Raw genomic sequence first — 17566 nt, 5'->3', positions numbered from 1 at the left:
CCTGGAACCCCCCACTGCCAGTAGGTGAGTGCCCTAGAGTTAGCTGCCAAATAATAGTGTTTAAACACAGGTAATCCTAAACCACCTACTGAGGTAGGCTTTTGTAGGTGCCTTTTTGAAATACGTGGAATTTTATAAGCCCAGACAAAAGATAACACAATTGTATCTAGCTGTCTAAAAAACGGCACTGGGAGATAGATAGGGATATTTTGAAAAATATATAAAAATCTTGGTAAAATAACCATTTTGATAGCATTAATACGTCCAATCATTGATAAAGGAAGTAACCTCCAGCTTTCAATATTTGCTTTTAATTTGTCAGTCATATAAAGGAAGTTTAATTTAAACAAATGCTTAGAATCTCTCGATACTTTGATGCCAAGATACTGTATGTAAAGTGGTCAACTATTTTAAACGGTATAGAATCCAGACAGCTGGAACTGAGGTTGTTAGTAATGCACATAAATTTACTTTTACTCCAATTTATTGTATATCCTGAGAGTTTGCTGAAAGAATCTATATAATTTAATAAATTAGGCACAAAAACAGCCGGATCCGAAATAAACAATAGTTAATCATCTGCATATAGATTCACTAAACATTGTCAATGCTTCCAACTTTGATACCGTGAATATGAGGATGATTTCTAATCCCTATTGCCAGTAGTTCCAACGCTAAATCGAAAAGAAGTGGCGACAGTGGATCACCTTGTCGAACCCCACGATGCAATTCAAAAGGGCTGGAAAGGTCCGCATTGGATAGAACAGACGATGTTGGGCAAAGATAAAGCATCCTAATCAGTGTAATGAAAGGGTCACCAAACCCAAATCTTTTGAGTACCTCAAACATGTATGGCCATTCTACAGTCCCTGACAGAAGTTCTGTCGTTTATCCATGTTGTGGAAACAAAAGCTTATAACCTGACTTTAAATTCATCCATTGGTTTTAGAAATGACTCATATGAAAGCTGAAACCCTCCCAAATGAGGTTTAATTTACGAAAATAAATTTGCTTCACTGCAGAAATATTGATCATTTAATGAACACAGAAAGGTCAGATTTTGGCAAGACAAAAGTTTTGTCGCCCACAGAAAGTAATGTGAAAATCAAACAAATAATTTACTTCAAATACAAAGATATGTTTCATAACATTGGTGAATGAAGTTGTGGTGCTATTAGACCCATATTTAATATTTTGTGTAACTTCCATGAGCTTTAAGGACTGCATCCATGCGGTTCGACAATGATTCATACAATTTATTGATGAAGTCATCAGGAATAGCAAAGAATGCAGTCTTACATGCCTTGGTTTTGTCTTCCAAGCTTCCTCTTTCATCCTACCCCAAACATGCTCAATGATGTTCATGTCTGGTGACTGGGCTGGCCAGTCCTGGAGCACCTTGATCTTCTTCGCCTTGAGGAACTTTGATGTAGAGATGGATGTATGAGATGGAGCACCATCCTGCTGCAAAATTTGACCCCTTTTATGATTGGGAATGTAAGAGGTAGCTAATACTTCTTGATATTTTAGGCTATTGATATTGCCTTCCACCTTGCAAATGTTTCGCACACCCCATACTGAATGTAACCCCAGACCATGATTTTCCACCACCAAACTTAACAGTTTTCTGGGTGAATCTTGGATCCATACGGGCTCCAGTAGGTCTCCTGCAGTATTTGCGGCGGCTGTGGTGTAATTCAACTGAAGATTCATCTGAGAAATCCACCTTCTGCCACTTTTCCAGCGTCCATCCGTTTAGCAGGCTGTGGGCCTTTTAATTGCCTTTTGTTTAGTGCTGGCTTCTGGGCACTGATTCGACCATGGAGGCCATTTCGAGACAGAATCCTACAAACTGTTCTAGTTGACACAGGAACTTGAGGTGACCAGGCCTGGTGGAGCTCTGCTGCAGTGGAAGAGGGGCTGGCTTTGGATTTTCTAACCAACAAACGTTCCTCCTTAGCAGTTGTCTTGCGGGGTCTGCCAGACCTGGGCTTGTCAAAAACATCTCCAGTCTCTTCAAATCTTTTTTTAATTCTTTGTACTTGACGCTGAGACACATTAAAGGTGCCAGCCACCTCTGCAGTGGATCTGGTCTTCAGCCTCTTGATAATCAAGGTTTTGGTCGCAGGGTGGATTTTTGGCATGTTGTCAGAGGTGAAGTTGCAGTTCAAGTGAAGGTCTGGGGTGCTGGGGTTCTTTTTATACACACCCACTAATTAACCGATCAATTAGTGAGCACAGGTGAGGCTGTAAACTAGGATTGGGTGCATTATATGACAAGGCGACAAAACTTTTGTCTTGCCAAAATCTGACCTTTCTGTGTTCATTAAATGATCAATATTTCTGCAGTGAAGCAAATTTATTTTCGTAAATTAAACCTCATTTGGGAGGGTTTCAGCTTTCATATGAGTCATTTCTAAAACCAATGGATGAATTTAAAGTCAGGTTATAAGCTTTTGTTTCCACAACATGGATAAGCGACAGAACTTCTGTCAGGGACTGTATCTGATCAAACGCTTTTTGTGCATCCAAGGAGATGATGCCGGCTGTATTATCTCTTATTCTGTCTAAATAAAGAATATTAAAGAGCAGACGTACATTGCCAAATGAAAATCTACCTGGGATAAACCCTGTCTGATCTGGGTGAATTATCTTTGAAATATGCTTTCCCAGTCTAAGAGAGAGACAGCACTTTCGTCAACACTTTTTGATCAAAATTTAAAAGAGCAATTGGCCTATAAGAAGCAGGGTCTGAATCATCCTTACCCTTTTTCAGTAATAGAGAAATGTTTGCCTCATATAAAGAACTAGGGAGTTTCTTATTTTTGATAGAATCATTCATCATTCTTAACATAATTGGGAAGTTTATAACGAAAGGTTCTATAAAATTTACATCCAAATCCATCCGGACCAGCGGCTTTACCTGCTGGAAAAGTTAGAATAGCTGTTAAGATTTCAGTTTTAGAGAATTGGGAGTCCAAATCATTTTTACAGGCCTCTGGTTGCTGTGGGATGTCCAAACTGTTAAAAAAATTGACTAAATTCTGTATCACTTACCCGGATATTTGTAGCATATAATTCTGAATAAAATTCCCTAAACTGATTGTTTATCTGTTTTGGATCAGTGATGAATCACCAGCTTTAGATTTAATCTTGTGAATTGCTTGTTTGGCTTGTATTCCTTTTAACTGTCTGGCCAACAGCCTTTCAGGTTTATCTCAGAGTTCGAAATACTTTTAAATTAGTTTTAATTTAAGTAGAAGATTCTCTACACGCTTAGTAAGGATCGAATTGTATTCATATTTAAGTTTAAGAATTCGATTGTAGTCTGATTGTGTGAGGGAAATTCTATAAACCTGTTCTAGGATTGGGAGTTCTTTTTCAATTTCCAAAAGAATTTTTATTTTTGAGACTCAAAGGATATAATATGACTTCTCATAACAGCTTTCAGGGATTAACAAAAGTCGAATCTGAAACTTCTCCATTGTCATTAGTCTCAATGAATTCATTAAGCTTTAAAGTGACTTTGGACGTAAAGGGTGCCTGAAAAACTTGAGACACCCAGCCAACTCTCAATCTACGCTTATGAATTGGATTTATGTGCGTCTCCTGAAGAAAAATTATATCAGCCTTTAGCGATTTCAAATGCGAAAATATTCTACCTCTTTTAACAGGATGACCAAGACCTCTTATATTCCAAGAGACAAATGTGATACCACCCCCATCATTACTAGTTAGAAGAATCTAGCCTGGAGAATAGATGTGGAAAAATATATTCTGCGACAGCATACAAAAAAAAAAAAAAAAAAAAAAAAACATAGGTGTGATATTAACAAGTAAGAACTCGAACAGTAACTAACCTCCTATAACACCCCTAAACCACCCCAGTTAGCTTCTTCCAAAAGAAGCACTGAATTAACCCGTATAGACAGAAACACTAAGCACACGGCAACAGGTAAAAAAAAAAAAACCCTAACGAGGTTAAAGCTACCCTACACCAGTTGGTTAGCTTCCCCGCAACCAGAGATACAAACATATGCAAGTCCACCATGTATAAGGCCAGTGATAGCTCAGTGGTTAAGGTACTGGACTAGTAAACAGAAGGTTGCCGGTTCAAGCCCAGCCACCACCAAGTTGCCACTGTTGGGTAACTGAGCAAGGCCCTTAACCCTCAGTTGCTCATTTGGATAAAAGCGTCTGCTAAATGATGTAAATGTATAAAAGGTTTTAAGTTGTTACTTACAGATGTTAATGAGAATAAGAGAAACCTTGGAAATTGTAATGACCACAGATTCAGGCTGGCCTCAGTTCAGTGTCTATGAATTTTGCGGCTTCAGCAGGAGAAGTGAAGCTCCTCAGTTGACCACTGAGCCGAAAACAAAGTTTAGCAGGGAATCGGAGAGTGTGGGTCACCTGTAGCTCCCTAAGTGCACGCATAACATCACTGAACTTCTTTCTTTGATCCATCACCTCAGCTGTGTAATCCGGAAAAATGAATACTTTGTGTCCGTTATAATCCAGATTGCTACCGCTTCGAAGTCGAAGAATCAATTGTTTCTCGTTATAGAGGGCAGTAGGGCAGCTACAAATTCAGTGGGCTTTCCCTTCTCCTCTCCCTCCAGAATGCCGATTATTTTAATGTTGTTACGACGCGACCGGCCCTCCAAATCGTCCACTTTCAACTTAAGAGCTTTATTCGTTTTCTGTATATCGGCTAAGGCTGACTGTGATTATTAACGTGTCCCTCTGCTGCCTCCATCCTTTCTGTGACTGACTGTAATGTTGTTTGCAGATGCTGGAATGACTGTTCAAATTTGTCAAACCTCTTATTGATCGTTTGCAGTATTCTGTTAGAGATCGTCTCCCACATCTGCGGTATCTCCTCATCACTCGCTTCTTGGTTAGCCACGTCGCAAGCGGAGATATCCACAGCTAAGGCTAACAGTTGAGAGTCTTTCGGTTGCTTTGAGGTTTTTGGTGGCATTTCGATTTCTCGAAGAAACAAATGAGGTCGGAAGTAATCAGATTTATATTAGACTGAACATGTATCAAAAATTAAAGTAAGAGACGATGAAAATTTAAGTTTAAAACTCTAGTGCGGAGGAGCTCTCACAAAACACGTCTACTCCATGTGCTGCTCTCCAGCGCCCCCAATGGCCAACTTTTAAGGATAAAAGTCCACCATAATAAAGATCAAAAGTATTTCAGCAAAACAGTCAGAATCTCGACCTTATAAAAACACAGAAAGTGACCAACAAAGCTGGTTAATAAAGGTCTTCCCAAGCTCAAGTGAATAAATCCTTAATGGGGTGCAGAGACTATCAGTTAAAGAAACCAGTTAGTCATCTGCACCGTCATGTCTCCCGCCAGCCAAGATTAGTATAAAAGGTGATTCCTAAATGTAGTACTGACAATGATTGTGGCACATGTAGATTGTGGCACATGTAGATTTAAGAATTTTTTTTATAACATTTGTTTTTTTCCATTATAGTTTCAGTTATTGTTGTTCTAAATAAGTGGAACTTTTTTATATGTGAAATATAAACACTCCCACATACAAACTGTATGTCATAGCAGTTTCAGCAACTCAGTGATTTCTTCAACTTTTCTTTTACTGTGACTAAATTACCACAAACGTCTTTCATCAAAAAAATAATAATAATAAAATCTAGCAAAATTACTTAGTACCTTAAAACTTACCTTTTAAGGAGCCAACCAAAATAGAAACAGAATCCTTACAAGATTTACAGCTGAACAAGTAACTGCTTCAGGTAAAAACCCTGAAACAAACAAAAATTACTTCTAATAATTAGCATCTCAAATTAACAAAGAAAGAAAACACACCAACCAAACACAGATTAGTAAAAGGAATATAACCAAAATATTATTCAGATTTTTTTACTGGCTTAACATCTGCATGTAAAGCAGTAGAATAAAATTTACATTTATTTATCATAACTCAATTTAAAATGTAGAAAATATTTCCCAATTCTGTTACTTTTGTTCCTTAATAGTTTGTGAAGCATCACATTAAAATATTGGAGTTAAAAGGAGTCTAAAATCATGTCTATATGGATTATCACTTGCTTTAATCACTTCCTGTTCTTTTTGTCCGGTGGCAGATTTCTTTAGAACATGGAGAAGCTGAACTCTGCTGACACCTAAACCAGACAGTAAACGTTGGTGGTGTTTATATATATGTATTTATATATATGGTGTTGCCATATATATAAATACAGTTAAATGGTATTTAAGTGGAAATTTGCACTAAAACAATATAAAATATCAGAGCAGGTGAATATTGCCAATACAAACAAACAAACAAACAAACAAACAAACAATAAATATATTATTGGCATTTAAAGTATAAAGTCCAGTACGTACCATCAGTTACACCCCAAAGGATGAAGGCAAAGAATAAAGCCGTATTTGGTAAAACAACAAGTGTGTACTGTATAGCCAAAGATCTTCTGCTGTAATCTGCAAAATAATAAATAAAGAATATTAATGTTTTTGTGCCTCATTGAACACGATCATGTTACATTAAAGCAACACTGTACGGTAGGATTTATAATTTATAACTTATAACCAAATAAAGACGTGATTTACCGTTGTTTTTTACAGAAATAAATGCTGAGAAGCTCAACAACAGTGACCCAAGTGCAACAACACACAGGAAAAAAATCCCATAATATAAATAGGACAAACCTGCAAACACATAAATTAGAAATTTATTTCAATAATGTTGTTGTATTTTTAATAATAGTTAAATTATTTTCCTAATTTGACTTTTACTTCCCCTTATTTTAAATGCAGTGCTATAGATTTTACATTTATATTTTTAGCATTTAGGGGCGGCACGGTGGCTTAGTGGGTAGCACTGTGACCTTACAGCAAGAAGATCCTGGGTTCGATCCCCAGGCAGGACGACTCGGGTTCTCTCTGTGTGGAGTTTGCATGTTCTCCCCGTTTCTGCGTGGTTTTCCTCCGGGAGCTCCGGTTTCCTCCCACAGTCAGGTTAATTGGAGACACTGAATTACCCTATAAGTGAATGTGTGTGTATGTGTGTGAATGTGTGCCCTGCGAGGTACTGGCGCCCCATCCAGGTTGTTACTGTGTGCCTTGCACCCATTGAAAAGCACCCCCCCCCCCCCCGCGACCCTAATTGGATAAGCGGTTAAGAAAATCAATGAATGAATGAATTTTCAGCATTAGCAGAAGCTCTTATCCAGATACAGTTACAATAGAGCTTCCACAGTAAACATTACCTACTCTAGTTTAAGTAGACAACTCTGTTAGAACAAATATGCTATATAATCAAAAGTATGTGGACACCCTTGCTAAAAAAAGTTCAGATATTTTAGCCAACAAGTGTATGAAATTAATAATAAAAAATAAAATAAATGTTTCCAACTTTATGGTAAAAGTTTGGGGAAGACCCTTTCCTGTTCCAGCATGAATGTGCATTAACATTTACACATATTTGGTATAAAAGACCTTTAGTGGCCCTGACCTTGACCCAACTAAACACTTGTAATAAATTGGAACACTGATTTTGAGCCAGGCCTTCTCAACCAACATCAATGCCTTAAAATATCTTTTGAGTAAATGGGCACAATTTTCGAGATGTCCTCCAAAATCTTTTGGAAATGTTGACTTACCAAGCTGCTGCACCTCCACAGTGGCGTTAGCTGATAAATCTCCATGAAACGCTACACACATGAACATCCCTTTGTCCTCAGTTCTGACGTTCTTCAGTCTCAGTGAGAAGTTTCCTTTCTGAACTTCTTCATTGCTGAAGAGCTCAACTCTGTCTCTGTATCTCTCATCACTGGAGTCTGTCAGAACCTCACCATTTACATACAGCAGAACTAAGATGCTTTCATTCACTTTCCTCCACTCAATCTGTTCTATCTGTTCTAGTGGTAAATGAGATTTGATTGAGCAATTCAGTGTGACGTCTTCACCGGCGTGAGCAGATACAGCGTGACCTCCAGTTACAATCAGATGATCTGAAAGAAGAATTGTTAGAAAGATCTTTACAGGAAACCATTTAAACTGGAACAAATGAAATCTGGATTCACTCACCTGGTTCCTTTATTTCAATTGAAGCTTCATTAGATTCCTTCTCTGCATTAACCACACATCTGTAAACTCCTGCATCTTTACTGGTTACATTAGTAAGTAAGAGTGAGAAGTTTCCATGTTTGACCTCCTCAGAGAAGAAATGTGCTCGTTCTCTATAATCCTGGTTCTGAGACTCTGGTTCACTTTGTCCATTCTGCCACAAATGAACTAAAGTGTCGGTTCTCTTCCACTCCACTTCCAGCTCATCCATCGGTAGAGGAGTTTCAACATAGCAGGGTAACATCACTGAGCCACCAAGCTGGACACTCAGAGGGTCAGAAGGACCCAGCACACGGAACCCTGAAATAAACCAAAATATTGTTATAAACACTCGGTTTACTGGTTGTTTTACTTCAGTATGAACTACTACTGCTGATTATTATTTCTTCATCAGTTTTGTCTTTTAGAGTACATGTGGTAGCCAGTAGCACAGGAAACATTGCATAGATAAAAAAATAGATTTCACTTTCTTCAAACTAAACCCAGCATTAAGTAGCTTGCTGAGTTTGCTGATATGGATGTGGCATCTTATTTTAGATTTTAAGACAATGTACAGTGTATCACAAAAGTGAGTACACCCCTCACATTTCTGCAGATATTTAAGTATATCTTTTCATGGGACAACACTGACAAAATGACACTTTGACACAATGAAAAGTAGTCTGTGTGCAGCTTATATAACAGTGTAAATTTATTCTTCCCTCAAAATAACTCAATATACAGCCATTAATGTCTAAACCACCGGCAACAAAAGTGAGTACACCCCTTAGTGAAAGTTCCTGAAGTGTCAATATTTTGTGTGGCCACCATTATTTCCCAGAACTGCCTTAACTCTCCTGGGCATGGAGTTTACCAGAGCTTCACAGGTTGCCACTGGAATGCTTTTCCACTCCTCCATGACGACATCACGGAGCTGGCGGATATTCGAGACTTTGCGCTCCTCCACCTTCCGCTTGAGGATGCCCCAAAGATGTTCTATTGGGTTTAGGTCTGGAGACATGCTTGGCCAGTCCATCACCTTTACCCTCAGCCTCTTCAATAAAGCAGTGGTCATCTTAGAGGTGTGTTTGGGGTCATTATCATGCTGGAACACTGCCCTGCGACCCAGTTTCCGGAGGGAGGGGATCATGCTCTGCTTCAGTATTTCACAGTACATATTGGAGTTCATGTGTCCCTCAATGAAATGTAACTCCCCAACACCTGCTGCACTCATGCAGCCCCAGACCATGGCATTCCCACCACCATGCTTGACTGTAGGCATGACACACTTATCTTTGTACTCCTCACCTGATTGCCGCCACACATGCTTGAGACCATCTGAACCAAACAAATTAATCTTGGTCTCATCAGACCATAGGACATGGTTCCAGTAATCCATGTCCTTTGTTGACATGTCTTCAGCAAACTGTTTGCGGGCTTTCTTGTGTAGAGACTTCAGAAGAGGCTTCCTTCTGGGGTGACAGCCATGCAGACCAATTTGATGTAGTGTGCGGCGTATGGTCTGAGCACTGACAGGCTGACCCCCCACCTTTTCAATCTCTGCAGCAATGCTGACAGCACTCCTGCGCCTATCTTTCAAAGACAGCAGTTGGATGTGATGCTGAGCACGTGCACTCAGCTTCTTTAGACGACCAACGCGAGGTCTGTTCTGAGTGGACCCTGCTCTTTTAAAACGCTGGATGATCTTGGCCACTGTGCTGCAGCTCAGTTTCAGGGTGTTGGCAATCTTCTTGTAGCCTTGGCCATCTTCATGTAGCGCAACAATTCGTCTTTTAAGATCATCAGAGAGTTCTTTGCCATGAGGTGTCATGTTGGAACTTTCAGTGACCAGTATGAGAGAGTGTGAGAGCTGTACTACTAAATTGAACACACCTGCTCCCTATGCACACCTGAGACCTAGTAACACTAACAAATCACATGACATTTTGGAGGGAAAATGACAAGCAGTGCTCAATTTGGACATTTAGGGGTGTAGTCTCTTAGGGGTGTACTCACTTTTGTTGCCGGTGGTTTAGACATTAATGGCTGTATATTGAGTTATTTTGAGGGAAGAATAAATTTACACTGTTATATAAGCTGCACACAGACTACTTTTCATTGTGTCAAAGTGTCATTTTGTCAGTGTTGTCCCATGAAAAGATATACTTAAATATCTGCAGAAATGTGAGGGGTGTACTCACTTTTGTGATACACTGTAACCTCAGAGGGCTGTGATCTTTTGCTATAAAACAAGATAAGATTCCTTTCTTGATCCCCATGTGGGAAATTTTTGTGTTTTAGCAACTCCAGCACAGGGTAATACAGTCGAAGATAGTGTAAATAAAATAGGGTACAATAAAATAAACATATTACCTATATAAGTACAATTACTATTATTCAACAGTATGGTAAATTATACAGGAATAACACTGTATAAACATATGTATATTTTGTATGTTGTGAGTAATGTTGTGAGTAAAGTCTTTCTGAGGTTCTAGATCTCAGGAATGTTTTAATGCTTTTAATTAATTTTTTTTCTTTATGTAAAGCACTTTGAATTGCCACTGTGTATGAAAGGTGCTATACAAATAAACTTGCCTTGCCTTGCCTAATGTTTCACATTGTCAGGTGCAGGAAAAAGTGTGTGGAGAAGGATATTTGAGTTATTGTGTGTTTGGGGGGGGGTGGCTTGTCAGGGTCAGGACAGTTTGTGTATTCTGCTATTGTCATGTAGTCTGATGGCAGTGGGCAAAAAAGAACGTCTGAAGCTCTCTGTCTTGCTCTTGTGTGGAATGAGCCTGTAACTAAATGACCCGCTAAGCCACCACAGTTCCTCATTGAGAGGTTGAGAGGGATTGTCCAGGATGGCTCTGATTTTGTCCTTTATCCTCCTCTCACCCACTACCTCCAGACTGTCCAGCTCCAGACCCACCACAGAGCTGGCTTTCTTCACCAGCTTATTCAGTTTGTTGGCTTCTCCAGCTTCGATGCCACCACCCCAGCACACCACAGCAAAAAAGAGCAAAAAAGTGAGCGCTGGCCACCACAGATTGATAGAAAATCTTCAGCAGTTTATTGCACACATTAAATGACTTCAACCTCCTCAGAAAGAACAGCCTACTCTGTCCTTTCCTATAGAGGGCATCAGTATTATGTGTCCAGTCCAGTTTACTGTTAATATGTACCCCAAGGTACTTGTAGAAATCCACTTTCTCCACTTCCTTTCCCTGAATGAATACAGAGACAGGGGGGCTTTTGTACCTCTGGTAATCTACCACAATCTCTTCTCTTCTCTTCTCTTTCTTCTGTTGAGCTTCAGGTCATTTTTACTGCACCACATGGTGAAGCTCGCAATCAGTCCTCTGTACTCCTACTTGTCCCTGGTGATGCATCCAACAATCATAGGAACACTTTTGGAGTATCTAATCTCCAGCTGGAAGCCTTAAGAAATATTTGACTGCCAAAACATCCTTATCACTGTGTGTAGAGTCAAGTCAACAGAGGCTTTATTGTAAGTTCAGCTACATACAAGTACATATTGAAACAAAACAACGTTCCTCCAGGACCAGGGTGCAACATAGAACAAAAAGTGCAAGACAACACAGTGCAGATTGACAACAGTACAATAAATAGTAATAAAAGGGAGACAAGACTAGTGTTGGTCAGAACATGGTACTGAGTAAATGGTACGTGAGGTAAAAAAGCCTATTCTGAGTTAGTAGCGTAGGATTTTTTTTTATAGCAGCAGAGATAAGAGAGTAAGGTGCAAAAATGTAAAATGCCATATTGTGCAAAGATGCAAGTAATACAGTCACAGTAGTTCAAATAGAGTAGTTGTATGTATTTGAATTGTGTATTCTGAATACACAATTTAGAATTCTGCTGCAATGTTACACACTCCATCTGATGTGTGTGCAGTACCAAATGTTTACCTGCTCAAGGCGGTTTCACATTCTGAAAAGATTCTGAACATGTTAAACTTTCAAAATTCTAACATGCACAAACACACACACGCACAAGTACGCACAAACACACACACACACAACTGGATAAAGAAACAAGTTTTTAACATTGTGACTATTGCTGGTGTTCTAGTGTTTTGATGACATGAGGTGATTTTTACAGACCACAGTCAGTTCAGAAGAAACTGCACATGAGGAAATTAAGCTGTTGTTACACCATGGTACTGATGGTACTCATGCTGTATGTGCAGTCTAGGCCCCAATCAGCAAACAAATAATTTAATTTAACACAAAAAACACAAGTCATATTAACAGAAAGAATCATTATTTCAAACAGAAAGGCCACCGAGTGTAAAACCTGTGTAAAACTTGTAGTGAAAATCTGATAGTTAATAGTTCAAATATTTGCAGTACAAAGAAATTAATTACTTACATTTGACTGTTTTTTTCTGTAGCTTAGTTGCAAATTTAATAACATTTTAGTAACAGTTCAATAAACTCAGACAAACAGAATAATGATTAAAAGTGAAGTTTACCATCACAGTTGATTATTAACGTTGACAGAAGAATTAAAACAGTTCGGTCCATTGTTTGTGCAGAGGCTGAATGAAGAAACTTTCACTCTTGCCGTGGTGCCACACCCTCTCTGTACCAGGGGGGTATTCCAGAAAGCGGGTTAAGTGATTAAACCGGGTAAATTAACTCTGTTCCAGAAACCGAGATTAAAGAGAGTCAGTGTCAGTTACTGTAGTATACTACGGTATTACAACGCTCTGAAGCTGCTCGCTGGCAGGTTAACTTACCTTAACTAACCCGGGGTTACACGCGCTTCTCTCATGCACACCTGGCGCGTCTTTTACTCCAGGATCCAGTAGATACAGACAAGCACATGATGAGAAGAGATCTCAGTCAGGAACGAGTTATTAATCTCAGATTAAACAGCCTGTTATTTCCTGATGAATTTCTCCGTGAACCTTTCCGTTTATCACAGTCAGTCAATTCGAGGAGAGTAAGTACGGTTACAACATTATTAATCACAATAATCACAATATTAATAAAAAGGCTTGTTATAAGATTAATTATAACATTATGGATGGAATGTTATGGATTAATAGAATAACTTTAACTCACACAGTTTAGTAAACTAAAATAATTGTGGTTCAAATTGATTGATTGTAGTCATTAACCCCAAACATGATTGTTATCTATCTATCTATCTATCTATCTAAAAAAAAAAAAAAGCGTAAAAAAACGGTATTTTTCTGGCAGCAGGGGCGCCAGAGAATGTCTGTAAAAAAACGGGAAAAAAATGTAAAATTTAAAACAGAGATAAACTGTAAAAAAACGGTAATTATATTTACCATAATTAACATCTATCGCTGTAATTTTACAGGAAATTGTCCTATAATTTCATGAAATCTTCTTTCAACATATATTAATTGTTAGAACAGTGTCATACACCTCTAAAAAAAACAGAATAATTATCTTTATAAATGATAAAGAAAAGTTTAAGTACAGATAATTACTACTGTTATCACAAAAAATTAGCATATAAAACAAAAAAACCCATGTAATTTTACTTAGCAAAAGCCCAATTTTAAATTAACTGTCAGAGGTATTGCAAAAAATATCTGTTAAATTGTCTTTTATTATCTAAATACATTAATAAACTGTCAAAGTAAAAGCATTTTCTTTCTCTAAAACATAAGTTAACTGTACTTTTAAATTGTTATTCTTCATTAAAAAAAAAAAAACATACAAAATACAAAAATTTGAAGTAGGTTAAGATTTGTCTGCATAATAGTTACTGTGAAATTTTGCAGCTGTTACATGTTATATAGAACTTTAAAACATATATAGAACTTTATAAATGCAGTATATACTGTAAATAGCTTTTGTTAATTTCGGCTTCAAAATGGATCAAAATCCACCACAGTTCAGCTATTTTTGACCCAAATAATTTTCACACAAATGAACAGTAAGTGTAGAAACAAGGAGGTTTTAATGTTATGGCTGATCAGTGTAAGAATCAGATGTCTAACACAATACAGCATACAATAAGTGCAATCAGAATTCATTTCAATGGAAAATGTTTAACAAAGCAGTACACAGTTAAGTGAAATGTCTACAAAACATGGGCATGAAACACTTATAAATCTGAATTATGTACAAAAGTCAGTGCCAACATTGAAGTTCAGAAAGTGCAAACACAGTCGAATTCGATAAACAGTACATCACAAGTGTGATACTTAGTATGGACTACATCTCACTGAACAGCTTTATATTTAGTAATTGAGCTTTATGAGACAGTTTGTTAGCATCTAGTTCCAGAAACAGTTTTTGGAGTACATCAAAAGTGTATCTGAATGTAGGAGGGTAACTCAAGGTCTAAATCATAAGGTTATAAATATATAAGGCATAAATCAGCCCGAACTGCAAAGGCAAGGAACACACTGCCCAGGTCTTCTAGAACCACACCACCTTCTAATACCACTCCAGTATTGGCCCCCCTGTCCATGGCTTCAGCTCCCTCAACTCTAGTCACACAGATCCCAAGAACAGCCTCCTCAATCACCCGTTCAGTTGCAGCCATATCACCATCCTACAATGGAACAGAGGGGGGAAATCACTTTCTTGAACTTAACAGTACACAAATTTCCATTTAGGACTTAACATATGACATATCTCACTTCAACCTTTATTTTAACTCAGACGTACATTGGCCCGAAAAGATGGGGAGGTTGCTGTAACAACTCAGAGGAAACTTGTGCTTCCCTTCAACCTCCTAGCGCTGATGGTATTGCGTGATTGGAGGAATCCTAAATTGTAGATGAAATTGGATACTATTAAAATTATATATAAATAAAAAATTACTAAAGGAAATCAAAATCAGCAAGACAAATATGTATAAAGAAATACCAGCTTAAATAAGAAAATAGACATAAAATACATAAAACTAAAAAGTAAGTAAAAGAACCAAACAGGATAAATAATAAGAATTTCCACATTTTTTCTTCTTCACTTCTAAACTTAACTCAGTGTTCAGTCAAAAGTAGCTCAATATTCTTCAATTTAGCATAAAATGTAGAAAAAAAATTACCAGTAAAAGGTCAGTCCAACTGCAAACACACATTTCCAACCATCTGTAAACAGAAGATACAAGACATCAGTTATTTTGTTGTAAATAACTTAAATATTATTTCTATAGTAAAGACTTTAACATTACAAATTCATTGATTATCCGATACTGTTCACATGTGTGCGCTTTCCAGAATAACAGTCACAAAACTCAGGTTTGTAATGATACTAACGTTACAGAATCACTTTGTTTTTAAGTATGTGCAGAACGTGAGTGCTAAACGAAAAGCCGTTCCCCTCAGGCTCGAGCTGCCTGCTCACATCTTAACTAGCTAGGTTGTGTGCCAATGTCTTTTAATGCACTGGCACCGCAAATATTACACATCTTTTTATTTTCTACCTTCTTCTAATATACTTCCGCATGAAGTAATTTAAGCTATTTTTACCTCTCGGGAAAGAATCTTACTGCCACAAGTTGAGAATACTGGCTGTTGAACTTGACTAGCTTAGCACTAGCTAGCACCACGGCAATGCAACGTTATCACACATAGCGCAACCGGACTTAATATACAGTCAGCCAACGGCAATCTATTAAAATCTGCCTCAAGACTTTAATATGATTCACAGAAACCCTGGAAAGATGTTAATAAATAAATCACTATAAGCAGATCCGCCGTTAGCATTAGCACGCGCGAATTAGCGTTAGCATTTTTAAACAAATAAAGCATGCACAACAATAAAACTTTAATATTATTCAACTAAAGAGCTATATTAAACAATATAATAAGATAAACATCATGGTTAGCATGCAATTAGACATATGGAAAAAGATTTTGTAAAGCTTCACATTACCTGAGACGCCATTGAAACACAATGTGCCTTCACGATGTATTGCGTAATCCCCGGTGCGTCATATCCGGTTTCACCTGATAAACTTATTGCATTAAGTAGTTCCAGGGAAATAAAGCAACTAAATTGAGTCTACTAGAAAACATTGAATATTATGAATGATTTATTTATTTGAGTTAAATAAACACAATGCAGTCATGTTTTAATCTAAAATGTAATTGATTTGTGTCACACCAGCATATATTCTTTAGGCAAAACCAACAGGCACTCAAAACCCTTTTTTTGAGTGTGTAACTGGTAGGTTAGAGCATCATTTTATATCTGTGGTGCTCTGGTTGGAATGTGCACCCAACATGTTGCACAGATGGACTGTAATACATTTTTCTGTGTATTGGGGAATGTGGGGATGGGTAAATTATGCTTGATTTAAATATGATAAATGTGAGAATAGATCACAGTTAATAACATTTTAAATTTGACTATGGTTTTACACAGTTTGTATAAATGCACTTATTAAGCAATTCAATCTTTAAATTAATAATAAAGTAATGCATAAATAAAGTAAATGTTCAAATCTGTTTAAATTGTATTGTTGCCTGTCTCATAAGGTAGGCAATACCTTTGTTTTTCCAATTTATGTATGTAAAGTAGTGGTTAAGAAATGCAAAATTACAAAATATTGCTTTCTTTGCTCACATATTTTTTTCTGCAATTGTACATTTTTACATGTATTATTAACAGTATTTTTATGTATTTGACAGTGATATATCGGCATAACAAAAGGTTTCTTTTTGAAAATTACAGAAGATTCTGCTATTTTTGTCAATGAAGATTACTTTATTTTTACAGTTAGTTTTGTTAAAAGTGTCATCTAAAAACTGTTAAAAAACAGATTTTTTTATGCATTTAATTTTTACAGATTTTTTTTGGTAAATCACATGACACTTTTCAATATACAGTTTATTCTTGTAATTTTACAAAAATTTTCTGTCTTTTAAAAATACAGGGAAAAACTGTAAAAATGTACTGGGAAAACCTGTAAAAAAATGTTTATTTTTTACAGTGCATGTTTAGAGTGATTATGTGCATAGCTCACATGGTTAATTTCCCTTGTCAACATATAAAGTATTTATTTCTTTGCTCATCGGAGCAATGCACTAATTTGGAACAAACGTGAATCACGTGTGAATAAAAGTGCGAAAAAAGCATATTTACCAGTGTTAAAGGTTTAATGAAAGAAAGGTTTAATTTTATTTCTTGCGGTTTAATGAGACAGGATGGGGAAATCCAAAAGAACCATTTAAGAAATTGTAAATTTTGTGTGTGATAGATGTATAGAACTATTAATCCCAAAGGAAAGTGTTGGAAATATATAGATATTTGTTTGTAGTTATTTTTGTATTATTTTAATTTTTATTATAGTGAGTTATTAACTTCAGTGGTAAGATAGATGAAAACTATTAATATCAATCATCTAACATTTGATTAGGCGGTGATGTGTGTGGCGCGATGTGCTTGTAGTGGGCTGGTCAAGAAAAAAGTCCAGGGCTGAATTTTGTTCCCAGTCCAGC

At 37.1% G+C, this 17566-nt stretch overlaps 1 protein-coding gene and 1 long non-coding RNA gene across 2 annotated transcripts; both read right to left on the bottom strand.

Moving 5' to 3' along the window:
• Window positions 1–4714: 4714 nt before the first annotated feature.
• LOC134322121 (programmed cell death 1 ligand 1-like) lies at window positions 4715–11498 on the bottom strand. The gene is made up of 6 exons (XM_063003991.1): window positions 11481–11498; window positions 11228–11333; window positions 11005–11142; window positions 8089–8427; window positions 7662–8012; window positions 4715–4992 (listed from the first exon to the last, which is right to left on the bottom strand). Exons 1-6 carry the CDS (start codon window positions 11496–11498, stop codon window positions 4715–4717), a joined length of 1230 nt encoding a protein of 409 aa, XP_062860061.1.
• Window positions 11499–14108: 2610 nt separating this feature from the next.
• LOC134322025 (uncharacterized) lies at window positions 14109–15209 on the bottom strand. The gene is made up of 3 exons (XR_010013947.1): window positions 15169–15209; window positions 14787–14887; window positions 14109–14670 (listed from the first exon to the last, which is right to left on the bottom strand). It is a non-coding gene; the product is annotated as an uncharacterized LOC134322025 (long non-coding RNA).
• Window positions 15210–17566: the final 2357 nt, after the last annotated feature.

Source organism: Trichomycterus rosablanca, chromosome 10, assembly GCF_030014385.1.
Source record: "Trichomycterus rosablanca isolate fTriRos1 chromosome 10, fTriRos1.hap1, whole genome shotgun sequence".
NCBI classification, from domain to species: domain Eukaryota; kingdom Metazoa; phylum Chordata; class Actinopteri; order Siluriformes; family Trichomycteridae; genus Trichomycterus; species Trichomycterus rosablanca.
This window is presented reverse-complemented; position numbering and strand designations above follow the sequence as displayed.

Excerpts from the sequence above, each read along its gene's own strand:
- LOC134322121 (XM_063003991.1), bottom strand. Across the intron at positions 11,143-11,227 it reads CCTCTATAGGAAAGGACAGA|CGCTCACTTTTTTGCTCTTT; the intron begins GTAGGCTGTTCT and ends TGTGGTGGCCAG. Across the intron at positions 8,428-11,004 it reads GGACAGTCTGGAGGTAGTGG|GGTTCCGTGTGCTGGGTCCT; the intron begins GTGAGAGGAGGA and ends GGTTTATTTCAG.